Below are 27,821 nucleotides of genomic sequence, written 5' to 3' on the forward strand. Positions count from 1 at the left end.
TCCAGGCGGAGTCTCCAGCCAGGTTACCTGAGGGTGCACCTGGGTCTGCACGAGGTGGACAGCCCCCCCATGTGCCGGCAGTGAGGGCTGAGGAAACCATGAGGCCTTAAGGCGGGCGTGTTCTGACGCCCTCAGTGCAGCGGAGGCTCACAAAGAGGCCTTGGGTCTTGATTTGCCTCCCAGGTGATGGTTACGCCCAGGAAATGCCACCAGTCCTGGGTGGCTGTCTCTGCACTGGACCCGAGGCTTGGGATGGGCACTGTGGACAGGCCTGGTGTGGACAGGCCTGGTACGGAGCCTGCCCTGCTTCTGGTTGGCATGCAACACAGTTTTCACAGCATTGACAAAGGTCTGACCAGGAATGCATACCCTGCCGGGCAAGGGATTCACAGCGTCCTGAGATTGCTGCTGCCTTGGTCACACAGAGCCATGGGCTGGGCATGTCCCCCCCCACGTCCCCACCCCGGCTCCAGGGCAGCCCGGGCCAGCCCTCCAGAGGTAAGTGGGTCTGTGCGGCACGTCTGCTGGAGGGAGCGGTGCGGCGGGCTGTGTGCACACTCTACAAGAAGAGCACTGGAGTTCAGAGGACGAGGGGACCTGGCTGCATGTCCTTGCCAAGGGGGCCCCAGAAGTCCAGTTCCATCTCCTAGACATGACCCCATAGCTGCAGCCTCCCAGCACAGGGCTGACCGAGGGCCCCAGGGTCCCTGTTCCCAGTTTCTGATCCTGCCGGTGTGAGCATCTCCCTGGATCAGTCGGGGACACTGAGTCAGTCCCTGCTCCTAACCCTGTGCCTAGTGCACACAGCGCCTCCACCACTCTCACACACTCATGTGTGCAGCTCATCATCCACACATCACAGCACAACACACATTCCCGTGTGCCCTGGGGAGCTCGCACTCGCCCTGCGCCAGTCATCCCCGAGTGTGCCACACGCCCGCTCACCAAGGAAGGAAGGAACCCACACCTCGGCAGGCAGGCCCTCTCTGCTCCGTGGTTCTGTGTCATGAGTTCAACCACAGGACACACAGGGCTCTCACAGCCCGGCTCTCAAGTGGACACCAGAGGGAAAATCATTACTGAAACACAAGCAGCGACATTTCATGCCGGGTTTCCTTGGCTGAGTGGTGAAGCACTTCTTGACTCTGCCAGGGCACCCGGGGCAGCAGGGCCCAGGGCCTGGACGGGGCCCCACCTGCCCAGGCCTCCTTCCCTGTCAAGGATGAGACACACACACGCATGTTCAGATTGAACAGCCTCACCATGGCAAATAATGAAAAACACTGTAATTTGTCTGGACGTCTGCATCTACAGCACGTACACAGCTTACACAGATTCTGCACATGTCAGCGATGGAAGCAGGGGAGGAGACTGGGTAGGTCCAGGGGCTGAGTGCCTGACGGTCCTCTGCTGCCCATCTGCTGACCTGAGGGACACGGGGAGTCTGTGCTTGTGTGGCTCACTTACAAGCTTGGGTCAGGGCCTCCAGGCTCTGTACTCAGATACCGAGGGCCACCTTTGCATGGCTCCTCCCGTGGCAGAGTGCTGCCCCGAGGCCTTGGACTCAGAGAGCCCCTTCCTCAGGGCTCACATTAGGCTGCTCTGCTCCATGAAGCCGCCTGTCCAGGGCAGAGCACAGTGAGTCACAGTGACACTGCTGCTCAGGGCTGCAATGGAAACCCCAGTGCTCATGTGGCTAGAAAACACACCAGTTCTGTGTATGAACATGTGCATATATGTGTGCATGTGTGAGTGTATTGTGTGCACACATGTGTGGCAGTGTGCAGACACATGCACGTCAGTGTGTTCTGTAGTATGTGTGTGCAGGTATTTATATACACGCACACGTGGTGCATGGGTGTGGGGATGCAGGTATGTGCATGTGGGATCACGCAGTGTGCCATGAGCACATGTGCGTGGACATCTGTGCACAGGAGTGCATGTGTGTTCAATCGCGGTGTGCGCGTCTGGCGTGAGGCAGACAGGGAGAGGGCAGGCGCAGTCTCACAGGAGCAGCCACTGGACACTGCCTCTCTGTGAGGCCCCTTCCTGGGGTCAGACATCAGCCCGTCCTTTACGTTGGGGCTGTGTTCTCAGAAATCCAAAGGAAATACATGTTGTGTTGATGAACGTCGGACCCGGTGAGCCCTCTTCTTGGGAATGAACATGGAATTGTTGCTGCTCACGCTGGCGAGGAGCGGGTCCTGACAGTGGATGGCTCTGGATGTTTTCCAACAGCACAGTCCAGGAGCCTGGCAGCGTCAGCTGCACCCCCTCCTCTCAGCCCTGGAGCCCTCGGGTCCTCCAGCACCCTCGGTGCTCTGGATGCCAGCCACCCCAGGGTGGATGCTCTGATGGACAGAGGTGCTAGAGGGGTCCAGTGAGGATGCAGGGGTGGTCAGCATAGAGGCTGTGGAATCTGCCCCGAGGAAACTCTCAAGCCCACACTGGACAGAGCCTCCGCGGAGAGCACCTGGGCCATGCCTGGTGGCTCAGGAAGGGCCCCGGGCCCTGCGCTCGGGCTCCAGGCTGCCCTAGGCATGGATGTACAAAGAGAAAGTGGGCGGCACGGCCACAATCTGCCTTGGGACTGGTGGCAGCTGGCCTGGCCTGAAGTTTTCCTACTGGGTTCTCCCGCACAAAGCGTCACAGCTGAGGGTGGAAGCGGCGTGGCCCTGGCTTCCCTGGCGCCGACTTTGTGTAGCAAATGGGCCTCTTCGCACTGAGGCCCCACCAGGGGCGGCCCCAACTATACTGTAGTTTCATTTTTCCACGGCCCCGTTCGGATGTTGCCTGTGCAGTCGGTGCCGAATGGCAGGCCTCCCCGGACACTGCCCTGGAGAAGCCCATCCGGGCTGGGCCCGCTGAAGGACAGGGACGGCGTCCTGCGGAGCATCTCCAAGTGGGCTGGGCCCGGAGGCAGCCGCATGGGGCAGCCATAGAGCCCAGGGCTGGCATCGCTGCCCTCAGGCTGGCTGACCATGGGGAAGGGGTCGGCCTGGGCACAGCAGGCCAGGGTGTGCATCCCCATCGGGCCCTCAGGAGAGCTGGGGGGACTGTCGGTGTGCGAGCTGTGGGCGCTGCCGTCCAGGCTGGAGGGGATGTGGTAGGCGTAGCCCTGATAAGCCTGGTGCCGGCCGAAGTAGGGAGGCTTAGTTCTGCCCTCCAGACACCTGTGCAGGTGCGGGTCGTGGGGGAAGGCATCTTCCTCGGCCATGTGCACGTGGGCCTCCTCCTCCATTAGCTGCTCACAGTGCATCTTGGCACAGCAGGGGGTGGCTGGTGACAGGCAGCTGACATGGCCCTGAGCAGCCTGCAGGTTGGTCATCTTACAGTGGCCGGCGGGAGGGTGGCCAAAGCCCCTGGGCTTGCTGGCGCAAGGCGAGTCCTGAAGGCAGGTGGTGTGGCCCAGAGCATCCCCGTTGGCATTGAGTGTGGGGGGGGCCCCGGGCTTGGAGGTGGCAGCGTCCCCCGGGGAGGGGCAGCAGGACCACCAGCACTGCCATACGTCCTCCCGCTTGGCACAGTGGTGGATGAGCACAAAGAGCCCCAGTGTCACGCAGAAGGCTCCGTACAGACAGCTGAAGACCATGTCCAGGAAGTGGCCCTGTGACACAGCCAAGGCCCCGAAGGTCCACGTGGCCATGAACAGGAAGAGCGTGCAGGCGGTGGCCCTCAGCTGGGCCTTGAAGGAGTGCTCGTTCTGCAGCTGGGAGGCAGCCAGCGCCTCGCAGGGGGGCGGCGTGCCGGGCCGCAGCCCGTGGCGGTGGCCCCCCTGCGGCAGGGCCAGCCTCTGCTGCTCCTCCGTGCGTCCTCGGAGTTCGTACCGGCGCTCAGGGTGGCGCCGCAGCTGGATGTAGGTGCCAAGGAAGTAGACGCAGGTGACCAGGGTGATGAAGGCCGCTGGCCCATAGAACGCACCCAGGCTGGGCTCCCAGGCCATCCAGCAGCTGCGGGGAGATGAGTCAGAGTGGGCCTGGGTCAGGCCGCACACCTCCCTAGCCCAGGGGACACAGGACCAGGTCAGCAATGAACTGCAGCCATCTGCCACGGCGGCAGAGCCACAGGCTGGGGGGGAGCTGGGGCTGAAGTTGCCTGCACTGGCAATGGGTGGCCAGGTGAGCTGGGGTGGGAGGGGAGGTCCTGGGCAGGGAAGGTGGGCAGAGGTGTGCTGGGGTGGATGTGGAAAGCACAGGGAGAGCTGGGGTTCCGAGGGTGAGGAGGCCAGGATGTCCCTAATTCAGCTGGGTGTCTAGGCCCTACCTGAGTGTGCTGCTGAGGCTTCACTGCACCAGGCCCTTCCTGTTTGGGGTCCAAAGGAAGGGGGTGAGCGGACACGGGGGTCTGTCAGCAGGGGGGAGCCTGCTGGAGGAGGGGGAGCCAGGCAGGGGGAGAGGGAGGGGAGCCACAGCTCCAGAGGTTGCTCAGAGGCCAGGCCCTAAGCCTGGTGGCTTGTCTCAGGGGATCCCCTCAGTGTGGGCGCCTTGGCAGTGCCACACGAAGACTGCACCCCTGGCTGGGTCTTCTGACTCCCCTCATCCAAGCATGGGCACCCTCGTGCTCTGCCTGCCCTACCCCCCCTGTGAGGGCCAGTACTCACTACGCAGCATTCTCGTCCTCTGTCCCATAATTGCTGATATTTGTGGCGGCAGTGACACCACAGATGATGAAGGGAACTCCTCCGCTGATGAGGTAGAACCTGCCAGAGGACAGAGGGGCTGAGTCTGTCAGGGCGGGACATCATTTTCACCTTGTAAGGAGAGGTGGACAGGATTCTGGGTCAAGCAGCCTCTGGGAACCCAGGCCTGGCTGAGTTGCCCAGCAGCTCCCCTGCCTGGCTGGTGGCTGGGGGCTACAGGTACCAGGGGTACATGGTGACTCTGGTCTGCTGGAGACTTTACAGAGCCTGGTGTGGAGTCGGGACAGGTGCCAAGAGGAGGAGCCAGCCTGCCTGTGGGGCTGTGGGTGAGAAGGTGCCGTGCAGGAGCTGAGCACGCATGCTCGGGTCTGAAGAGCTGAGTACACGCGCTGAGGTGTGGTGTCCTAGCGGAACTCGTCCTCAGAACTCCAGAGTGCAGGCCACACCCCTCCCCTTCCTCTGCGCCAGCCAGTGGTCCCGTGACCACGGCAGGAGGGTTTCACAGCTCCACTCAGCCTAGGATGAGGGGCTCAGGCCCAGCCTGGGACCTGCTGGAGAGGGGCTCACTTTTAAGCCACGCCCTGCTCACCCCAACAACAGTTGGCCATGGCCAGGCTGACTTCCCCTCTACAGGGCCTCAAACTAATGGCTCCACAGAGGAGGATCAGGGCCAGTCACTAATACGGTGTGGTGTCCTGGCTTTGGGCCATGACAGGCTGAGAGCTCCCGGTTCTACCCAGCCCTGGTGGCCTCTTGGAGCCACTCAGGGATGAGCTCCAAGAGGGTCCATGGAAAAGGGCCAGTCTCCTGGATGTCCCGGAGAACCGCAGTGAGCAGCACAGCAGCATGTCCCCACAGCAGTCGCTGGGCAGGGGTGGGGCTAGAAGGGCCTCTAAGCAATCTTGGTCTCCCAGAGTTCTGTTTCCAAAGAGAACCAGGTGCACAGCACCGTGACAATCCCAGAATTTAGGGGACTGAGGCAGGAGCACTGTAAGATAAAGTCAGGAGCTATGATAAAAATGCTTCCCTATAAAAATGTAACTAAGAAGTTGTCTCAAGTCAACTGTGCTTCAAGAAAAGCTTCAGGAGATTCTTCAGGACATTGCACCAGAGAGAAGCCTGGACATAAGGAAAGAATGAAGAGCGTCAGGAGTGCCAGGTATGCCAGCTGCATAAACTGGTACCAGGAGGGTACAGGCACTGGCCATTGAGAATCCAGCTGTTGGGGACGCTGGGTATCAGGTGTCCAGCTACTGGCGACACTTCCTAGCAGTACCAGTCATGAGGAAATTAGTCCTCAGGGAGTCAAGTCATTGAGAGTATTAGTCATTATGGAAGCCACACGGAAACACTTTTTTAAAAAGTCATATATGGAGGGGGGAGCATGTGACATTTGTGGAGTGAGGGTGCTGGGAGCATCCCGAGCTGCACATTGTCTCTACGCTTCAGGCAGCAGAGTAGCACAATTATATTCCACACAACTTGTCAACAGCTGTTAAGCAATCACCATAAGTCAATTAGAAGGAGGCTGATAAGAACATTGAAATGGACAGACACAAGAAATTAGAAGGAAGAAAAAGAAGACAAAAGAACAGAAACCAAACAATACAACAAAAGAGGTAGAAGGGAAAAAGAAGTAAAAGGGAGACAATACAACCAAACAAAAATTAGATTATCCCATTAATAAACATTCCAGTTCTAGGCAGAGTGTCGGCATTGATGGGCAGGCCTAGAGCCGAGTGCTAGTGGCTTACACTTGTAATCCCAGCTCTCCAGGAACCTGAGAAATAGACAATCACAGTTTGAAGTGAGCCAGGGAAGAGAAATCTGTGAGATTAAGTGTTAAAAAAAGAAGATATGGAAGTGGCTGTGGCTCCTATCGGGAGAGCACTAGCCTTGAGCTGCAGAGCTCATGGGCACTGGAAGAAGCCTATGTGCATATAGGAAATAATGCCACGGGCGAACTCCTAGGGAAAAAGGGTAAATTAGCAAATATTAAAGGCAGAATTACTTGACTCTAGTAAAAATGTCAACCTCAGCATCTGAGCATGCGTAGTAGGCTGACGGGGGGGTGTGTACCACTTCTGAGTCAGCTCTAGCCATAACAGCAGCCCTCAAGGGTGAAGGACAGGGCCCCTCGCCCATTCCGAGGCTGTGGGGGAGCCTGATCTCAAACCCAGACCCGGGCATTGAGAAGGCAGCGCCCATCTCCCAGGGACAGCAGTAAAGCCTCTAGTAATAATCATACAGAGGCAAGAGAAAGCCAGGAACTTCATAGAGAGGACAAAGCATTACGACCAACAAAGACTGACCCCCAAATGGGGAGAAAGTCAGTGCAGTCCAACATGGAACAGTGTGATCACTGATGGATGTCTGGAAAACATCTGGAAAAAGGACAGGTTTTCACCATGAAAACACAGCGACATAGGCCATAAGGCCCTTAGTTTCTACAGGAACATACAAAAAGTTCTACCAGGTAACCAATGAGAAAGTGTTTCCTTTTCTAGATGGCACTGGGATTGCATGACAGACGCGGGATTTGTAAGACGGGGCTAGGCCTACGGCGTGTTGTAAAGGTCACAGACATCAGTCTGATAGGGACATAGCCTCAGGAAGCAGAGTCACAGTCCCAGCAGAGCTGCTTTGTGTAAAAGTTGAGAAATGTACTTTAGAATCCATTCTGGAATATAGATGACCTGGACTATTCAGAGCTGTCTTCAAAGATGCATACTAACACCAAACTATGTCCTAGGGAAAGGACTTAATTGACAAAAGCAGGGCAAAGACACAGAGCCAAAGAGCCCCAGGACAGACCCACAGGCACAAGGAGATGTTCAGGTTAGAGTCATGGTGGTCTAGCGGAATGATTTTGAGCTCATCACAGTAATAGGGAAGGACAGTCCCTTCTGTGGTAGAAGGAGGCTAGAAGATCTTGGAAACTTGGCGTATTTACACTGAATACGAACCTGCCCTCTAGAGTGTGATCCCATGGCAGAATGCTAGCTTAGCATGTGTGGGGCGGGGGTCCTGTCTTTACCCATCCACATCAATAGATCTGGAAGGAAGATCAGCAGGATCTGTGGGGGTGGCTGGGGCTCTCCTCACACGTGGTCAGGGCGTGGGGTGACGGAGGCTCTCCTCACATCCTCCAATGCTGGGGTGAGGGGAGAAGCAGCTCCTGGGTGAGGCGCCTTCCTCGAGGAAGCTGAGCACATCTAGCCAGCAGGACTGGCCTTTGCGTAGGGCCTGGTGTGAAGCTGGAGCAGCAGGGCAGCTACCTCAGGACAGAGCTATGTGGGCTTGGAGAGGAGTGGGGGTCTGGCTGGGCTGGGCTGAGCTCTATCTCCAGGCTTCTCACACACCCTGGCAGGGCCCTCCCCCCTTCCCTGGATCTACCAATGTCCCCCTGGCTCTTGTTGCAGGTCAGGTTGGACTCTTAGTTCTCAGACTTGCCTTGAGCTCTGGAGCCCATGTCATCTGTGCCTCTAGCTTTTCACCTCTGGTTAGGGACCCATTCTGCCCACTCCAGGATCCTGGTACATCCACCAGACCCTGCCCAGGTTCTGTGGAGATTCTTGGGTTGCAGTGCAGCCTGACGAGGAGCAGAGCTGCCTGCTCTGTCCTGGCCTCTGCCCCACCTGCCCCATCTGTGAGGAGGTGGGCCTGGTGTCACACAGTTGCCAGGCCTCCCCCACACCTCTACCCCAGCCCTGCATGGGTCTGGCCTCTGTCTCCTGCACACAGAATGTTTCCTCCCAGAGGCCACGCTTCCCCAGGGGAGGGGCAGGACTGGACTCTCATCAGGGCAGCTTTAGAAACCAGGATGTCCCTTAATCAAGAGGCAGCACAGTCACCCAATGACAAGGACCATCGAGGCCAGACACCTGTCCCCTTCCCCAGCCACCCCTCCAACAGCAGTGTCCCCCGCCCTGCCTTCTTGGCCTCTTCCTGCCCTGCCCCGCCGCTCTGCTCAAGCCCTGGCCCTGTACGCCTGACGCCCCCTTCCTTCACCTCTCGGTTTCCCAGCGAATCGGGGCCTCAGTGGACCCCCCCACGCCCAGCGAGCAGGGAACGGAGGGAGGTGACTGGTCTCTGTCCTAAAGGGCTCCTGGCCGTTGTTGTTGCTTTTCCTGGTGAAATGGGGAGCATGGAGAAACCCTGGACTTGCCATGTGACCCACACCTCACACCACCACTCATGAGGAAGGGAGCAGTGGATTTATCAGGAAGACACTGTCCCAGGAGGTCAAGGGGCCAGCCTGAGGCCAGACATCAGGAGGTGCGCCCTGGCCGGACGCCTCCGGTGTGCAAAGTGGGGTGCGTGGCTGCGGTGCCGGGGGTGTGGGAGCACACACCGCAGGTGAAGGGACAGGCGGCAGGAAGGCTGCCGTGATCACCATGGCTGAGGGAAGTTTCACGTTCCTCCCCGATTTACACGCAGGGACACATTCTGTCAGCAGAGGGCGCGCGAGGCCACTGCAGAAGCCTTCCCTGGGCTCCCCGCTTTCCTGGTTGCTGGGTGGCCATCGGGGCAGAGCCTGTCCAGGAACTGCCCAGGGGCTCTGAACTCTGTGTACAAACCCAGCCTGTCCTCAGCTGGATAGTGACCGTGTCCGGTGGCAGCGGATCTTGGCAGTGGTGGGCTGGGATGGAATCTCCGCAGGGGAGCCCCGGGGCTTCCTCCTCTGGACCCCTCGTGTGCCTCGGCAACTCATGTATCACTTTATGCCACAACAATCCCCCCTCAGGGAAGCGCTGTCTTCTGAGAGCATCCGTGCTCATGGATAGAGCCCCTTGTGACATCACCCCCTGGTGACAACGGCTCCTGGTGACATTGGCCCAGGAAGCAACCAGCCATCTGCACTCCTGCTCAGCATCTAGCATTTAGGGCAGGGGAAACTGGCCCTGTCCATGAACCCACAAGTTTTCCTGTCTCTCAGCTACTCTTGAACACTCACAAACACCATAGCATACAAGCACACTTGCAAACACACGCATGTCAGTCCCACACACAGTCATGTGTCTGTGCTCTTACATGTTCCCACTTGTTCTCAAAAGCATTCACACAGTCACACATACAGCGTATACTCTACTACACTCACCTGTGTTGCACATGCCACACACTCTGTGGCACTTGTGTTGCACAAAACTCCTGTCTTAGTAGTGCGTCAGCACAGCTCTCTGAACGATACTAGGGTTGGTGAGGCAGAAGCCTCACTGCAGCCTCAGGCCTGTGGCAGGCAGGGAGCCTGGCTCCTGCAGCTGCCCTCGGTGCACTCTGGGCTCCCGGTGTGAACAGCTCCTGATGCTTCTCGTGGGACCCTCGGCCTGCTTGCCAGCTGTCCAGGAGGGGTGTGTATGGTGAGCCTGTGCTCCTGAGGTCTGGAGAGCCCGGGCTTCGGCTCTGCTCCTATGTGGACTTTGGGAGGTGAGTTTCTGGTTCCATGTGGACCTTAGGGTTTGGTTACCCTATCTATCTACTAGTAGACACCAGTAGACATGGGGTGGGGGAGGTCTTTATCCTTTTTGAGTTTTTTTTTGGCCTAGGTACTGTCCCTGAGCTTCTTGGTTTTGTTTGTTTGTTTGCTTTTGTTTGTTGAACTCAGGGCCTCAGCACTGTCCGTGGGCTTTTTCCTCAAGGGTAACACTCTGCCACTTGAGCCACAGCATCATTTCTGGCATGTGGTACGAGGAATCGAACCCAGGTCTTCATGCAGGCTAGGCAAGCACTCTACCACTAGGCCAAACTCTTTGTCCTTTTGGAGTGTGGCTCGGTCCTTTGCAGACAGTTGAGCTCTCTGGTAGAGCACCAACATAGACCTTTTCAGGTGGTAGGATCTTGACAGGTATGAGCCTGTCATGTCCTCAGTGGACACCCTGTGTGTGCTGGGTAGGTGGCCACCATGGCAGAGCCAGCAGAGGTCTGGAACCAGAGTGGGTCTGGGGTGAGGAGGGAGGACTCAGGGGAGGCCTGGTGTGAGGAGGGAGGACTCAGGGGCGGCCTCACCTGCTGTGTGATAGAGAGACGGACTGTGTACAGGGCTCCCTGTTACTGAGGAGCTGCCTCTTGTCTTCTGGTATCCCATTCTTCCCAGGCTCCCCACGGGGAGCCAGACTGTCGTTCTCTGATGTCACTCGTCCCTGGTGGCACTGTCCTCTGAGGTTACCCATCCCTGGGGGAGACTGTCCTCCCTTGAAATCACCCATCCTCAGTGGAGGGGCTGACACTATCTTCTCCCAGACTCCACCCTGCCCTGGTGAGGACAGAATGTGTCACCCGAGGCTCGTGCACAGGTCCAGATGCCGTCTTATCTATGCCCCTATGCCAGCATCACCCACCCCCATGCCCCTGTCCCACCATGCCTGGCACTTCCCCGCGCTCCATACCTTTACTGGTCTCAACCCCTGTCCCAGGACCCCACCTCAGTCCTGAACACTGTCCTAGCCCCACCCCATCCAGGCTCTTGGCCACCTAGCTGAGGGACCACCCTTAGGCTGAGTTCCTGAGGAGGCAGCTTGCTGGCCAGGGAGGCATGTCACAGTCAGGGGTACCTAGTCCCAGGTGGCAGAGGGGCTGCGGGCACGCTTGATTACCTGAGCAGGGGCTGCTTGGGGTATGGTGGCTGGTCTGCACCAGGGCATGGAGGGGCCTTCTTGGTCACTTGCTTGTAGATGTTTCTGGCAGTCACCCCGATCCACAGCATGGTGGACAGTGTGGAATAGTGCAGCGCAATGCCCACCTAGAAGGGGAGAATGTCAGCTAGCCCAGCTTCTCCTCCCCCAGCCGGCTGCCCCTCGAAGCTGACCCTCTGAGCACAGCACGGCCTTCCACGGCTGTGAGAGACCAGCAGAAGGACAGTACCCCCGCCCCCATCCCTGCAAGAGGTGGCCTCCTTCAGAGGGAGGGGCCCAGGTGGAAGGAGGTGTGGCTGTGCTGTCGCTGTGGCACTGTGTCCTGGGCACTGCACCCTGAGCACTGCATCCTGGGCATTGCACTGTCGGCACTGCACCCTGAGCACTGCACTCCAGGCACTGCACCCTGAGCACTGCACTCCAGGCACTGCACCCTGGGCACTGCACCCTGGGCACTGCACCCTGGGCACTGCATCCTGGGCACTGCACTGTCAGCACTGCACTCTGGGCACTGCACTCCAGGCACTGCACTCCAGGCACTGCACCTTGAGCACTGCACTCCAGGCACTGCATCCTGGGCATTGCACTGTCGGCACTGCACCCTGAGCACTGCACTCCAGGCACTGCACCCTGGGCACTGCATCCTGGGCACTGCACTCCAGGCACTGCACTCCGGGCACTGCACTCCAGGCACTGCACCCTGAGCACTGCACTCCAGGCACTTCACCCTGAGCACTGCACTCCAGGCACTGCATCCTGGGCACTGCACCCTGGGCACTGCATCCTGGGCATTGCACTGTCAGCACTGCACTCCGGGCACTGCACTCCAGGCACTGCACCCTGAGCACTGCACTCTAGGCACTGCATCCTGGGCACTGCACCCTGGGCACTGCATCCTGGGCATTGCACTGTCAACACTGCACTCCGGGAACTGCACTCCAGGCACTGCACCCTGAGCACTGCCCTCCGGGCACTGTACCCTGGGCACTGCACCCCAGGTGGGGTTCACCCCCCTCCAATGCAAGTCAGTGACTCCTCGCCATGGAGACAGCAGGGGAAGCACAGCCCATCTACAGCCCATTCACAGCACTCTGCACCAGCTAATTGTATATTCTAACTCCTTCATCTCCATCTGATTCCATAAAACGAGGCTACCTTGGAGGTAATAGGCTGACATTTTGAAATGACAAGTAAAATATTGCTATAGTTGGAAAGGACATAATGTTTAAGGAATACAGAAATTCCTTGAAGAAAGGTAACATACCATTATAATGGTTTATCAAATCCAGAGCTCAAGTTTTACTTGTGAGCAAGCTCTGTAGCAGTGGATGTGGAAAGTTTAGAGTGGCATGTGGTTTCGGGTGGGGTTGCTGGGGACAGCAGGCAGATGATGGTCAGCCCTTTTCACCTTCCTGGCTCTTGGGGGAGGGGGCTGGGTGGATAGATCCAGGATGTAGGCCTCACCCTGCCTGGCTGACAGTGGAAGGTGCTGGAATCTCCCTGAGAGAAGTCTGCATCCAAGACTGGGGAAGAGCCCAGCCCTGGATGGCAGCGAGGCCTGCAACAAGGACTGCACTAATGCACAAATGATGCAGAGATCCTCCGCAGGCTTCTGACCCTGTCCTTGAGGCACTGACCCAGGGCCGCAGGAGGGACAGGGTTGGCCAGTCAGATGGTGTGCATGGCGGCACTGGCAGGCTCACCCAGGCCTCCTGCTTGCTGATCACAGAAGCTGTACTCCAGCTGTCTTCAGAAACGCTGTCTCTCAAATGCCGGCTCAGGGCTGGACACGTGGGGAGGCTCCAGAGAGGCCATCTTGGCTTCCTACGCTGTCTGCCATGAAGAGAAGACAGGGCGGGGCATGGTCTCTTGCTTCTGGGCCAATGCGGATGCACACTCCTGAAGTGGGACTAATGGCAGTTGTCTACTTTTGTTTATGATGTCACTTAGTACTTTAATGAGGCTCATGGCTCTCTTCCTGTTTCCATGACAACGGTCTCCTCTCCATCCATCCAGCTCCCTGGACCACTTCTCCTGATTGCACTGTAGCGACACTGAGCTTGAATTACAGGAAAGGACAGAGAGTCCTGTGTTTAGCCACTGGGAAGATGACATGGGTGGCTGGTCAAGGTGGGGCACGTCTGGTTTCCAGTGGCCTAGTTTTAACCTGCTCGGCCTCAGGCGTCTCCCTTCCGGGAGGTGAGGCAGAGTGGCTGGGCTGGCTGAGCCCAACTCCTCCCTCTGACACACTAGGCTGCCCAACAGAACCAAGCCTGGGCTCTGGCTGAGAGGGGACTCGCAGGTGCCTGAGATTCACGTTCATGTCCACAAGTGGGTGCAGAGCTCCTCATGGACAGAGAAGCTGCCATAGGCAGGGAACCTCAAAGTGCAAGGCACGTGTCACCAGCAGAGCTGGCTGTCTCCATCTCCCTCGTCCTTTCTCCAGGAGTGAGGGGTGCCGCGTCTTGGGCCCCTTCCTGCCTGCCTTTCCCGCTGCATGTCTGTGGCCACACTCTCCCAGATGGAGGCTTCCATCTGCACAAGCCCACTGGGCAGATTTCTGGCTGGTCCAGCCCTGGTACCTGGGTCTGTGTCTGGCAGGCATGCTTGCTGAGTGCAGGATGGGTGAGAGAGAGGCCTGCCTCTCTTGCAAAAGCAACCAGGGTCTGGGGTGTCTGGAGGCCACCATCTTCCTCATTGCATCACCCAGGTCTGACTGGCTCCTCAATATGCAGGCAGGGATTAAGCATTTCTCACAGAGCAGGCTCTCAACACTTGGAATCCTTCCAGACCATCTCTGCCCCGCCTACCAGACACCTCTGCTAGGCTGACACCAGCCTTGGCCTCAGGCCATCGCCTACCCTCCTGGGCTGGAGCCCGTGCCAGCCTCCCCAAGGGCACTGGGAAGTGGTTCAGTCGCTGGTAGGCCCTGCTCATAGAGCACTTGGTGGTAAAGTGCAGACATAAAGGTAACGACCCATTTGATTGCTTTTCCAATGGCTCCAGGCAGGCGTTTACAGCAGGAGAGAATGGGATTCCGGGCTCTTGCTGAGTTGTAGCTGTTCCAGCTTGTGGAGAGGCAGTAACAGAGGGTGTGGTGTCCCCCTCGCTCCCTTCAGGCCTGGGCTTCTATCCAGCTCAAGCAGTGATAGTGGGCCTGGCTTCCCGGGGGTAGATGTGTCATTTGGTCATTCATGAGTTTGGGACATCTCCTGGTCCACAGGGCTCTGGGGCAGGGGTTCCATCTTCTAGATGCGAACATCTTGTTCACAAAACAGCCAGACTCGAATTGTGTTGTTGCTGGGAAAGGAAGTGCAGCCCTGTGGCCTGAGCCAGGCAGGCCCGGGAGAAGAGGGGTCAGGTGCTTCCCTGGACGGCTCTGAGTGCTCCAAGGGACAGCCTAACCCTAAGACCACTCATCAGTGCTCCCAAGCGGGTAGACAGGCCAGGGAGGAGGTCAGCCTGGCTGGTGGCCATCGTGTTCTGTGTAGGCCATGCTTCTCCTGGTATTGTGTACATGTTGCTTCTGTGGCCGTCATGGGCATTTGGTGAATTTGTAGAGCCTGGGCAAGGAACGGGCCTGAGAGCTGGTGTGCACACCCTGCCAGGGGCTGCAGATAGACTCCACTCCTTGGCCCAGAGCCATACCAGTGGGGGTGTAGGTGCAGGGTTGTGTCGGGTGAAAAGGTCCCCGGCAGGACAGAGGTCACTTAACATTAATACCTTCTTATTTTTATTTTTATTTATTTATTTATTGCCAGTACTGGTCTTGAAGTTGGGGCCTGAGCACTGTCCTTAGGCTTTCTCAAGCCTAGAGCTCTACCACTTGAGCCACTTCCAGCTTTTTCTATGCATGTGGTACTAAGGAATTGAACCCAGGTCTTCGTGCACGCTAGGCAAGCACTCTACCTTTAGGCCATGCTCCTGTCCCTCAACCCGTTTTTATATCAAAGCAAGACCAGGGCACATGTGCAATGGCAGTCTCTTTAACTCTTGTTTTGTTGGTGCTGGTGTCGTCTCTCGCTGGCCCAGTGAAAATAAATAATCTGCTATGATCAAACATTGGGCAAAGTGCAGGAGGCCCCCGAGGAGGAGAGGCTGGAGTAGGGAGCCATTCCCTTCCTGAGCAGCAGCCCAGCCAACAGTGGGAGATTATTTCCTAAGAGAATCACACATTTCCCCATGGGGAGAGGCCGATGCGAACAGTTCATTTTGTAGCAGTACTCACCGCCTGGCACAGGATGGGGTATTTGGTGCGGTTGATGCCACCAGCAAACACAGCAAAGGTCAGGGCAGTATGGAAACAGAAGTTGAGCAGTGCGTGACGGCCTTTCTGACTGATTCGGATGGTGCTGTGGGAAATGGAGATGCCTTGTGAGAACCAGAGAGCAGGGGAGGAGGGAGGTTCACACCCTGGGTTCCCCCTCCCCACACCGGAGAGCGGGTCTGTGCAGTGGCCTCTGTAGGCATGGACTGGGCCGAGGAGGACACCTCAGGGAGCAGCTTGGAGCTATTTGGTAAGTGGAGGTGCTGAGGCCGAGCTATGACTTGTCTACTGCCTCAGAAATGGAAATCATGTCCCTGCTTCCCTCTGAGCAGGTCTTAGCGATAACTATGCCGGCGGTATAGCCTGGACATTGCCCCTGCCCACCCGGCTGCTGATACCCAGGTGTTGGTAATTTGCTGCAGTGGCCCAAACACACTCAGACAACAGGCTCACCCTACGTGATCATGACTGCTAAACTCGGGTTCTTCCATGACGAATTCTGCAGATGTGGCCAGGCCTCAGCATTGCCGATGAGTTTTTGTTGGTGGTTTGGCCAGGACCCCTCCTATCATTTACAGTGCATTTCCAGAGACAGGCACACAGTTGTCACCATGGCTCTCAGGCAGCGGTGCCAAGCACAAGCCCAGAAGAACAAAAGGCCTAGATCCCCTTCCTGCAGAAAGCCTAGACTTACCTTCTTGTGTAAAGATTAGATCCTCTTCCTGTATAAAGCCTAGATCCTAGTCCTGTAAAAAGCCTAGATCCTCTTCCTGTATAAAGTCTAGATCCTCTTCCTGTATAAAGCCTAGATCCTCTTCGTGTATAAAGCCTAGATCCCCTTCCTGTATAAAGCCTAGATCCTCTTCCTGTATAAAGCCTAGATCCCAGTCCTGTAAAAAGCCTAGATCCCCTTCCTGTATAAAGTCTAGATCCTCTTCCTGTATAAAGCCTAGATCGTCTTCGTGTATAAAGCCTAGATCCCCTTCCTGTATAAAGCCTAGATTCCCTTCCTGTATAAACCCTAGATCCCCTTCCTGTATAAAGCCTAGATCCTCTTCCTGTATAAAGCCTACATCCTCGTCCTGTATAAAGCCTAGATCCTATTCCTGTATAAAGTCTAGATCCCCTTCCTGTATAAAGCCTAGATCCCCTTCCTGTATAAAGCCTAGATCCCCTTCCTGTATAAAGCCCAGATCCTCTTCCTGTATAAAGCCTAGATCCTCTTCCTGTATAAAGCCTAGATCGTCTTCCTGTATAAAGCCCAGATCCTCTTCCTGTATAAAGCCTAGATCCCCTTCCTGTATAAAGCCCAGATCCTCTTCCTGTATAAAGCCTAGATCCTCTTCCTGTATAAAGCCTAGATCGTCTTCCTGTATAAAGCCCAGATCCTCTTCCTGTATAAAGCCCAGATCCCCTTCCTGTATAAAGCCTAGATCCTCTTCCTGTAAAAAGTCTAGATCCTCTTCCTGTAAAAAGTCTAGATCCTCTTCCTGTATAAAGCCTAGATCCTCTTCCTGTATAAAGCCTAGATCCTCTTCCTGTATAAAGCCTAGATCCCCTTCCTGTATAAAGCCCAGATCCTCTTCCTGTATAAAGTCTAGATCCCCTTCCTGTATAAAGCCTAGATCCTCTTTCTGTAAAAAGTCTAGATCCTCTTCCTGTAAAAAGTCTAGATCCTCTTCCTGTATGAAGCATAGATCCTCTTCCTGTATAAAGCCTAGATCCTCTTCCTGTATAAAGCCTAGATCCTTTTCTGTATAAAGCCTAGATCCCCTTCCTGTATAAAGCCTAGATCCTCTCCCTGTATGAAGCCTAGATCCTCGTCCTGTATAAAGTCTAGATCCCCTTCCTGTATAAAGCCTAGATCCTCTTCCTGTATAAAGCCTAGATCCTCTTCCTGTATAAAGCCTAGATCCTCTTCCTGTATAAAGCCTAGATCCCCTTCCTGTATAAAGCCCAGATCCTCTTCTTGTATAAAGCCTAGATCCCCTTCCTGTATAAAGCCTAGATCCTCTTCCTGTATAAAGCATAGATCCTCTTCCTGTATAAAGCCTAGATCCCCTTCCTGGATAAAGCCTAGATCCCTTCTTGTATAAAGCCTAGATCCTCTTCCTGTATAGAGTCTAGATCCTCTTCCTGTAAAACGTCTAGATCCTCTTCCTGTATAAAGCCTAGATCCTCTTCCTGTATAAAGCCTAGATCCTCTTCCTGTATAAAGCCTAGATCCCCTTCCTGTATAAAGCCTAGATCCCCTTCATGTATAAAGCCTAGATCCTCTTCCTGTATAAAGTCCAGATCCTCTTCCTGTATAAAGCCTAGATCCCCTTCCTGTATAAAGCCTGGATTGTCTTCCTGTATAAACCCTAGATCCCCTTCCTGTATAAAGACTAGATCGTCTTCCTGTATAAAGCCTAGATCCCCTTCCTGTATAAAGCCTAGATCCTCTTCCTGTATAAAGCCTAGATCCCCTTCATGTATAAAGCCTAGATGCTCTTCCTGTATAAAGTCTAGATTCCCTTCCTGTATAAAGCCTAGATCCTCTTGCTGTATAAAGTCTAGATCCTCTTCCTGTATAGAGTCTAGATCCTCTTCCTGTAAAACGTCTAGATCCTCTTCCTGTATAAAGCCTAGGTCCTCTTCCTGTATAAAGCCTAGATCCTCTTCCTGTATAAAGCCTAGATCCCCTTCCTGTATAAAGCCTAGATCCCCTTCATGTATAAAGCCTAGATCCTCTTCCTGTATAAAGTCCAGATCCTCTTCCTGTATAAAGCCTAGATCCCCTTCCTGTATAAAGCCTAGATCCCCTTCATGTATAAAGCCTAGATCCTCTTCCTGTATAAAGTCCAGATCCTCTTCCTGTATAAAGCCTAGATCCCCTTCCTGTATAAAGCCTAGATCCCCTTCCTGTATAAAGCCTAGATCCTCTTCCGTATAAAGCCTAGAGCCCCTTGCTGTATAAAGCCTAGATCCACTTCCTGTATAAAGCCTAGATCCTCTTCCGGTATAAAGTCTAGATCCCCTTCCTGTATAAAGCCTAGATCCCCTTCCTGTATAAAGCCTAGATCCTCTTCCTCTATAAAGCCTAGATCCTCCTCCTGTATAAAGCCTAGATCCTCTTCCTGTATAAAGCCTAGATCCTCTTCATGTATAAAGCCTAGATCCTCTTCCTGTATAAAGCCTAGATCCCCTTCCTGTATAAAGCCTAGATCCTCTTCTTGTATAAAGCCCAGATCCTCTTCCTGTATAAAGCCCAGATCCTCTTCCTGTATAAAGTCTAGATCCTCTTCCTGTATAAAGCCCAGATCCCCTTCCTGTATAAAGCCTAGATCCTCCTCCTGTATAAAGCCCAGATCCCCTTCCTGTATAAAGCCTAGATCCTCTTCCTGTATAAAGCCTAGATCCCCTTCCTGTATAAAGCCTAGATCCCCTTCCTGTATAAAGCCTAGGTCCTCTTCCTGTATAAAGCCTAGATCCTCTTCCTGTATAAAGCCTAGATCCCCTTCCTGTATAAAGCCTAGATCCCCTTCCTGTATAAAGCCTAGATCCTATTCCTGTATAAAGCCTAGATCCTCTTCCTGTGTAAAGCCTAGATCCCCTTCCTGTATAAAGCCTAGATCCCCTTCATGTATAAAGCCTAGATCCTCTTCCTGTATAAAGCCTAGATCCCCTTCCTGTATAAAGCCTAGATCCTCTTCCTGTATAAAGCCTAGATCCTCTTCCTGTATAAAGCCTAGATCCCCTTCCTGTATAAAGCCTAGATCCTCCTCCTGTATAAAGCCCAGATCCTCTTCCTGTATAAAGCCCAGATCCTCTTCCTGTATAAAGTCTAGATCCTCTTCCTGTATACAGCCCAGATCCTCTTCCTGTATAAAGCCTAGATCCTCCTCCTGTATAAAGCCCAGATCCCCTTCCTGTATAAAGCCTAGATCCTCTTCCTGTATAAAGCCTGGATGCCCTCCCTGTATAAAGCCTAGATTCTCTTCCTGTATAAAGCCTAGATCCTCTTTCTGTATAAAGCGTAGATCCTCTTCCTGTATAAAGTCTAGATCCCCTTCCTGTATAAAGCCCAGATCCCCTTCCTGTATAAAGCCTAGATCCCCTTCCTGTATAAAGCATAGATCCTCTCCCTGTATGAAGCCTAGATCCCCTTCCTGTATAAAGCCTAGGTCCTCCTCCTGTATAAAGCCTAGATCCTCTTCATGTATAAAGCGTAGATCCTCTTCCTGTATAAAGTCTAGATCCCCTTCCTGTATAAAGCCCAGATCCCCTTCCTGTATAAAGCCTAGATCCCCTTCCTGTATAAAGCATAGATCCTCTCCCTGTATGAAGCCTAGATCCCCTTCCTGTATAAAGCCTAGATCCCCTTCCTGTATAAAGCCTAGGTCCTCCTCCTGTATAAAGCCTAGATCCCCTTCATGTATAAAGTCTAGATTCTCTTCCTGTATAAAGCCTAGATCCCCTTCCTGTATAAAGCCTAGATCCTCTTCTTGTATAAAGCCTAGATCCTCTTCCTGTATAAAGCCTAGATCCCCTTCCTGTATAAAGCCAAGATCCTCTTCCTGTATAAAGCCTAGATCCTCTTCCTGTATAAAGCCTAGATCCTCTTCATGTATAAGCGTAGATCCTCTTCCTGTATAAAGCCTAGATCCTCTTGCTGTCTAAAGCCTAGATCCTCTTCCTGTAAAAAGCCTAGATTCTCTTCCTGTATAAAGCCTAGATCCTCTTCATGTATAAAGCCTAGATCCTCTTCCTGTATAAAGCCTAGATCCTCTTCCTGTATAAAGGCCCGGCCTCCCCTTCCTGTATAAAGATCCAGCCTCCTCTTCCTGTATAAAGGCCCAGCCTCCTCTTCCTGTATAAAGACCCAGCTTCGTCTTCCTGTATAAAGGCCCAGCCTCCCCTTCCTTTATAAAGGCCCGGCCTCCCCTTCCTGTATAAAGGCCCGGCCTCCCCTTCCTGTATAAAGATCCGGCCTCCTCTTCCTGTATAAAGGCCCAGGCTCCTCTTCCTGTATGAAAGCCCAGCCTCCTCTTCCTGTATAAAGACCCAGCCTCCTCTTCCTGTATAAAGGCCCGGCCTCCCCTTCCTGTATAAAGACCTGGCCTCCGCTTCCTGTATAAAGATCCAGCCTCCTCTTCTTGTATAAAGGCCCAGGCTCCTCTTCCTGTATGAAGGCCCAGCCTCCTCTTCCTGTGTAAAGGCCCAGCCTCCCCTTCCTGTATAAAGGGCACGTGCACAGCAGTGTTTACGTTCTTCAGGACATGGGCCCTTGGGGCACCTGTGTCACGAGTGATTTATTTCAACTGGTTGATGAGGACATTGTTTGTCTTGAGACAGCCTCACGGAGGAGGCCCGGAGGGCAGGTGTGCCTGCTGCCACTTGTGGGAGGGCCTGGGGCAAGCTCGAGTGCTATCTCGAGTGGGAGGTCTCAGCCTGGCCCGTGCCAGCCTTACCTCCGGTGCACGACGTAGGTGAGGATGGAGGCGAGGAGGCACAGCAGCATGACGGCGGTGCAGGCGTACACCACAGGGTGCAGGAACTCCCCGGGGAACTGGGGCTGGGAGATGGGGGTCTTTAAATCCTGGAGAGGAAGCAGAGGAGACTGGTGTGGCTGGGGTGGCCAGTCTACAAGGCAGCCAAGACTTCCTGAGGGCGCTTCAAGAGAGCCCTCCTTTGAATGACCTTTTGCAGGTCTCTCAGGACAGAGGAGGCTAGTGAATGAGTGCTCTGCCAGTGGTCATGGCGGGGGTGTACAATGCCCCAGCGCCGTGTGTGTGAGTGTGTGTATGTTCATGTGTGTGTGCACGTGTGTGTGAGTGTGTGTGAGTACATGTATGTGAGTGTGTGTTAGTGTGTATGTGTATGTGTGCGTGTGTGTGTGAGTGTGTGTTAGTGTTTGTGTGTGAGTGCATGTGTGTATGTGTATGTGTGCGTGTGTGTGTGTTAGTGTTTGTGTGTGAGTGCATGTGTGTATGTGTATGTGTGCGTGTGCATGTGAGTGAGTGTGTGAGTGTGTAAGTGTGTGAATGTGTGTGTGAGTGTGTGTTAGTGTTTGTGTGTGAGTGCATGTGTGTATGTGTATGTGTGCGTGTGCATGTGAGTGAGTGTGTGAGTGTGTAAGTGTGTGAATGTGTGTGTGAGTGTGTGTGAGTGGGTGTGTGCACACGCACTTCTCCTTCTGTCCCTTCCATCTATGCCGCTGGCAGAGGGCAGGGCACGGCGCTGGCCTGCACAGCACGCGTGTCTCCGGGCAGAACCCCACTTTACAGGAGACAGGGAGGCAGCAAGCTCCCCCCCCCACCACACATCTGCTTTTCAGTCTCCTAGAAATTCACCAGAGTCCAGGGCTGTGATGTGGAGAAAGGAAAGTGGTGATGAACAGGGCCTGGCCCCAGGCCTTCCCTCACGTCTACAGCACATCTCTGACCCAGGTCCAGGAGAAGGGGTTTTGGTCAGAGGTTAAAGAATACGAGGTGGACACTGGAGAGCCATCTAGGATGAGGGGAGGAGGAGGTGGACACTGGAGAGCCGTCTAGGATTTGGGGAGGAGGAGGTGGACACTGGAGAGCCGTCTAGGGTGTGGGGAGGAGGAGGTGGACACTGGAGAGCCGTCTAGGATGAGGGGAGGATGAGGTGGACACTGGAGAGCCTCTAGGGTGTGGGGAGGATGAGGTGGACACTGGAGAGCCGTTTAGGATGAGGGGAGGAGGAGGTGGACACTGGAGAGCCGTCTAGGATGAGGGGAGGAGGCGGTGGACACTGGAGAGCCGTCTAGGATGAGGGGAGGAGGAGGTGGACACTGGAGAGCCGACTAGGATGAGGGGAGGATGAGGTGGACACTGGAGAGCCGTCTAGGATGAGGGGAGGAGGAGGTGGACACTGGAGAGCCGTCTAGGATGAGGGGAGGAGGCGGTGGACACTGGAGAGCCATCTAGGATGAGGGGAGGACGAGGTGGACACTGGAGAGCCATCTAGGATGGAGGGAGGACGAGGTGGACACTGGAGAGCCGTCTAGGGTGTGGGGAGGATGAGGTGGACACTGGAGAGCCGTCTAGGATGTGGGGAGGAGGAGGTGGACACTGGAGAGCCGTCTAGGATGAGGGGAGGATGAGGTGGACACTGGAGAGCCGTCTAGGATGTGGGGAGGAGGAGGTGGACACTGGAGAGCCGTCTAGGATGAGGAGGAGGATGAGGTGGACACTGGAGAGCCGTCTAGGATGTGGGGAGGAGGAGGTGGACACTGGAGAGCCGTCTAGGGTGTGGAGAGGAGGCGGTGGACACTGGAGAGCCGGTCTAGGGTGGGGGGAGGAGGAGGTGGACACTGGAGAGCCGTCTAGGGTGTGGGGAGGAGGATGAAGTGGACACTGGAGAGCCGTCCAGGATGAGGGGAGGAGGAGGTGGACACTGGAGAGCCGTCTAGGATGAGGGGAGGAGGAGCTGGACACTGGAGAGCCGTCTAGGATGGAGGGAGGACAAGGTGGACACTGGAGAGCCGTCTAGGGTGTGGGGAGGAGGCGGTGGACACTGGAGAGCCGTCTAGGATGAGGGGAGGAGGAGGTGGACACTGGAGAGCCGTCTAGGATGAGGAGGAGGATGAGGTGGACACTGGAGAGCCGTCTAGGATGTGGGGAGGAGGAGGTGGACACTGGAGAGCCGTCTAGGGTGTGGAGAGGAGGCGGTGGACACTGGAGAGCCGGTCTAGGGTGGGGGGAGGAGGAGGTGGACACTGGAGAGCCGTCTAGGGTGTGGGGAGGAGGAGGTGGACACTGGAGAGCCGTCTAGGGTGTGGGGAGGAGGAGGAGGTGGACACTGGAGAGCCGTCTAGGATGAGGGGAGGAGGAGGTGGACACTGGAGAGCCGTCTAGGATGAGGGGAGGATGAGGTGGACACTGGAGAGCCTCTAGGGTGTGGGGAGGATGAGGTGGACACTGGAGAGCCGTCTAGGATGAGGGGAGGATGAGGTGGACACTGGAGAGCCGTCTAGGATGTGGGGAGGATGAGGTGGACACTGGAGAGCCGTCTAGGATGGAGGGAGGACGAGGTGGACACTGGAGAGCCGTCTAGGATGTGGGGTGGAGGAGGTGGACACTGGAGAGCCATCTGAGGGGGGACAGGATGAAGCTACAGCACCTGTGGAAACTCCAGGCTGTGGCCCACACTGCCCAAGGCCCTCAGAGGCGCCCTGTGGAAAGGACCCCACCCAGCTCACCTCGGAAGATCAGGTCCTTTCCCCTGACCTGTGCTCCAGCCCAGCAAGCCTTTTGCAGGAGTCCCCCACACCTACATGGTGACCCCTGAGCCCAGCCAGGACTGGGAGGTGGCTGTGGGGTCACCTGGGCATCTGCAGTGGGCACAGCAGGGTGGTTTGTGTCCCCAGGCTGTGTCCGTGGCTGGCCCTCGCCCCGTGGACACTGAGCCCGCAGCTCTGAGGGTGAGCGTGGAGCTGCTCTGACTGGGTGTTGACTGTCAGTGACGCGGGGTGGGGGTCTGGGGAGCCCTTGCATGGCCCTTGAGCATCAGCCATGCTCAGCATGTTTCCACAGGGACAGCGCTGGAGTCATGGCAAAGCACGCTCAGTGCTGACGTCCCGTAGAGGGCGGCTCATCCACGGCACGGATCCACTCCACAGATGTGTTGATCGAGAGAATGTCCACGAGGCCAGAGAAAACGGGGCCTCCCCAGGACCGCTTGAGCACACAGGCCTTTCCTCCCCTGTCAGTCCTCCTCCACTTACTATTACGAGCTTCAGGTGTGTGTGTGTGTGTGTGTGTGTGTGTGTGTGTGTGTGTGTGTGTGTGTGTGTGTGTGTGTGTGAGAGAGAGAGAGAGAGAGAGAGACAGAGACAGAGATAGAGACAGAGAGAGACAGAGACAGAGAGACAGAGATAGAGAAAGAGACAGAAAGGCCCAACACCATCCATTGTAAGTCCTTTCCTCCTTTTCTTGCTCTATCAGGACAATTCTTGATGGCTCCCTGGATGTAGGACTTTGCAGTGAAGCACAGGGGTCCTTCCCACAATGACCACTTCCCCTGCGCCACCATCATGGGTGAGAACGCTGAGGGCACAGCTTCCTGCTGGGAAGGACTGGAGGGGCTGTTGGAGTGCTCGTCGTGGGTATCCAGAGCTGTGACCTCAGTATCCGGGCCTAAGTAGACCCTGCGTCTGGACATGCCTGGTGTGACACTCCATAAGACACCAGCACTGTGTTTGTGCCACAACAGAACTATCAGACTGCTCAATCTCAGTGCCAAGTGTCACAGGACGCTGCCCAGCCAGCACCAGGCTGGGGCCCAGTGCTGAGAAGAGGCTTCTGACTTCCTACCCTCTAGAACCCCTGTGAACCTGGAGGCTGGGGCCTGAGAGTGTCACCACATGGGGATGGGCCTCTGCCCCTGGGGACAGATGGAAATGAGCGTCATAAGAAATAAGGGCTTGGCTTGGTTTCCTTTTTTCTTTCTTTCTCCAAATCAGTGATTGGCAGTGCCTCTGCATTTTTAGAGGTGACATTTAAAATTCAAAGTAGGCAATGCAAAATGGAGATATATTTTATATTGTAAACTTCACACACGGGCAAATTCCTCAGAAGAGTCTACTGTGCACACGTTCCTTGATGATCTATGTGTGGTTAGATAGACCTGCCTGGCTCCAGGAGACCATCGGTCCCCAAACACAGTCACACACACCCCTCTCAGCAACCCCAGAACCTGCCCGGCTCCAGCAGACCATCAGTCCCCACACAGCGACACACACACCCCTCTGAGCAACCCCAGAACCTGCCTGGCTCCAGCAGACCATCAGTCCCCACAAAGCGACACACACACCCCTCTGAGCAACCCCAGAACCTGCCTGGCTCCAGCAGACCATCAGTCCCCACACAGCGACACACACACCCCTCTGAGCAACCCCAGAACCTGCCTGGCTCCAGCAGACCATCAGTCCCTGCACACAGCGACACACACACCCCTCTGATCAGCAACAGGGGACAGAGTGGAATCTCTGATCAGTGAGGCTTTTACAGGGACCCCTTACTCTGACATGGGAGCAGGGGTGAAGCATTGCTAGAGTACTGTTAAATTGCCGGTGATATTAGTTAAGTTATGATAAGCCTTTATTATAAGCATCCCTTTTAACGGTCATTTTTTCTTTAAGTAAGCTCAGATGTTGGGGCTGGGGTGATTTTACCCCCTGTCCATGGTGAAACCCATTCTGGAGCCCTGCTTGCCCTTCATGAAGAACCCTCCTCAGCTAAGCAGGCTGCCCAGCCCAGCCAGATGCCCGAGGGCACTGCCCAGCAGGCGGCTTGCACTGGACTGTGTTGTAACAGTGCTGGTGAGCTCCAGATGGGATCTTCCAAGCTTCCCTGCCCAGGCTGCCCTCAGATCACAACCCTCCCGTGGTGCCACCCCCTGTGTTGAGCCTCGAGGGACGGGGCCATGGCTGGTCCTCACTCTCCTTCTGGCTGCGTCAGAGGCTGCGTCAGAGGCCAGGCAGGAGAGGCCAGGCAGGAGAGGCCCTCTGCGATCCCCTCTGGTGCTGCGACATTCTGCCCCACGTGTTCTTTCCTGCCCATTTTTGATTCTCATCACTAGTAGAGTGGCTGAGCTGGTACTGAAGAGAAGAGAAGCGGCTGTGGCAGACGCTACAGAGCAGGGGTGGCCCAGGCCTGCAAGGCTGGTACCAGTGGTAGAGTGAGTAGCCGCAGACGCAGTGTGGGGCTGGTGGTGTCCGCTGTGGTGATGGAGAGCAGGGCAAGATGGCAGAGCAGCCCTCGCTGTGAGGCGGGCCTCACCGGGAGGCGGAGGCTGCCCTGGCTGTAGCAGGGCACAGGTAACCAGACAGCAGTGACAGCAAGGCAGTGGCCACGAGGGGCAGCCCCGGCAGAGGCCGGGTGACCGTCCCGGGGCTGTGGTCTGTGGTCATAGGAGAGCACCGTAGCTCTGTTGGGTCCCTAATCCAGGCCCAGGAGGGATCACACAGGTGGTGGCAGGGCTAAGGGCGGCAGCACCCAGGTCTTGCATGAGAGCTGGACACAAAGGGACGCCACCTGCCGCTCCTGCTGCTGCCTGCGGAGCCCTGGGCACCCAGCCAAGCGGGGGGTAACTGGAGGAATGCCTCCTTGCCCATCCATGATTCCTGCCAGTCAGCTGATTGTATGGAGAGTGTCACCACACCAAAGCCTGCAGTCGTCACAGCAGATGGTGATCAGGGTGGCCAGCTTGTGAAGGTTCACCCCGGGATGCCGATGCTCACAGGCACGTGACGCTGGTCCTGTGGACTCTGCTGGGCTCAACCTAATCTCCTTAACTGAGAAAAGCAGCAGCACCACCCCAGGCCAGGCCCCGCCCCGCCCAGCCTGGTCAGGGAGGAAGAAGACGCCCTGGTTCCTCCAAGTTTCCTCCTTTTCCATGACAAACGGAGGACAGTGTGCATGCCGCACCTTCAGAACCGGGCTCAGTGAGAGCCTGGACTGCAGACCTGCCCTGCAGAAGGCGACTTTCTAGTATGATCTTCCTTCTCTATTCACTGGCCAGGTAATAAAATATTCTGCTGGCTCCCAGAACAGTGTACTTATTTGCAACCAGTACTGAGTAGGAAAAGAACGTGCAGGTTTCGTGACAAGAAGGATGGGAAGAGCCCAGAGACCCCCAGGGGCAGAGAGGGAGGAATGGAGGCTGCTGCCAGCCTTCTGGGGGACTGGTGAGAGGCCAAAGACCTCTTGTATCTGTGTCTGCAGACAAGAGTTGCTGTGGAAGGCCCATGGGGGCTGAGGCGGCTGCCTCCAGGGGAACTCCAGCTCCCCTTTGCTCGCTGCAGCGGTAGCCCCACCAGTCTGGGCCCAGACACACGGTGTGACTGGTGCTCTGTTGTGTGGTATCTCTTGCTCCCTGGAGTCATGACTTCCTTTTCTATCTTTTTAAAAATATAGATGTGTCCTTTTTGATGTATTCTGCGAATGGAATGAGTCAGGGTGTTAATGAGGAAGATGGGAAGAGAGAGGCCGATCATGTCATGAGTCAACTCTGATCACAACGCAGTCTTCCGTGCCTGGCAGTGAAGCAGTCGCCCTTCGTCCCAGACTACCTCTCAAGGCAGACCGCTCGGGGAGAAGAGTGCGCAGGGCTCCAACTGAGCCTGCAACCACTTCCCCTCTCGATTTCTGGACTCCTTTTATTCTTCTTGGTTCATCTTTTTGGTCTTTCTGGTTTATATTTTTATTCTTTTTCCTAGTTTTTCCTCTTGGTTCTGCACCAACACAGATAGATTTACCTAGAGTCTGATGTG

The 27,821-nt window shown here is 55.4% G+C and overlaps 1 protein-coding gene across 1 annotated transcript in view; it reads right to left on the bottom strand.

The window, feature by feature from the left end:
- Positions 1 to 1,973: 1,973 nt before the first annotated feature.
- Adgra1 (adhesion G protein-coupled receptor A1) overlaps positions 1,974 to 27,821 on the bottom strand; it is a 69,765-nt gene continuing 43,917 nt past the window's right edge. Inside the window, exons 3-7 of the mRNA XM_090346838.1 lie at positions 20,992 to 21,119; positions 15,500 to 15,623; positions 11,233 to 11,378; positions 4,601 to 4,699; positions 1,974 to 3,950 (exon numbers count right to left, since the gene is read on the bottom strand). Of these exons, the coding sequence (XP_090202964.1) occupies positions 2,750 to 3,950; positions 4,601 to 4,699; positions 11,233 to 11,378; positions 15,500 to 15,623; positions 20,992 to 21,119 (1,698 nt within the window). The 3' untranslated portion in view covers positions 1,974 to 2,749. The remainder of the gene's footprint in view (positions 3,951 to 4,600; positions 4,700 to 11,232; positions 11,379 to 15,499; positions 15,624 to 20,991; positions 21,120 to 27,821) is intronic.

This window comes from Megascapheus bottae, chromosome 15, assembly GCF_031878675.1.
Source record: "Megascapheus bottae isolate mThoBot1 chromosome 15, mThoBot2.hap1, whole genome shotgun sequence".
Classification (NCBI taxonomy): domain Eukaryota; kingdom Metazoa; phylum Chordata; class Mammalia; order Rodentia; family Geomyidae; genus Megascapheus; species Megascapheus bottae.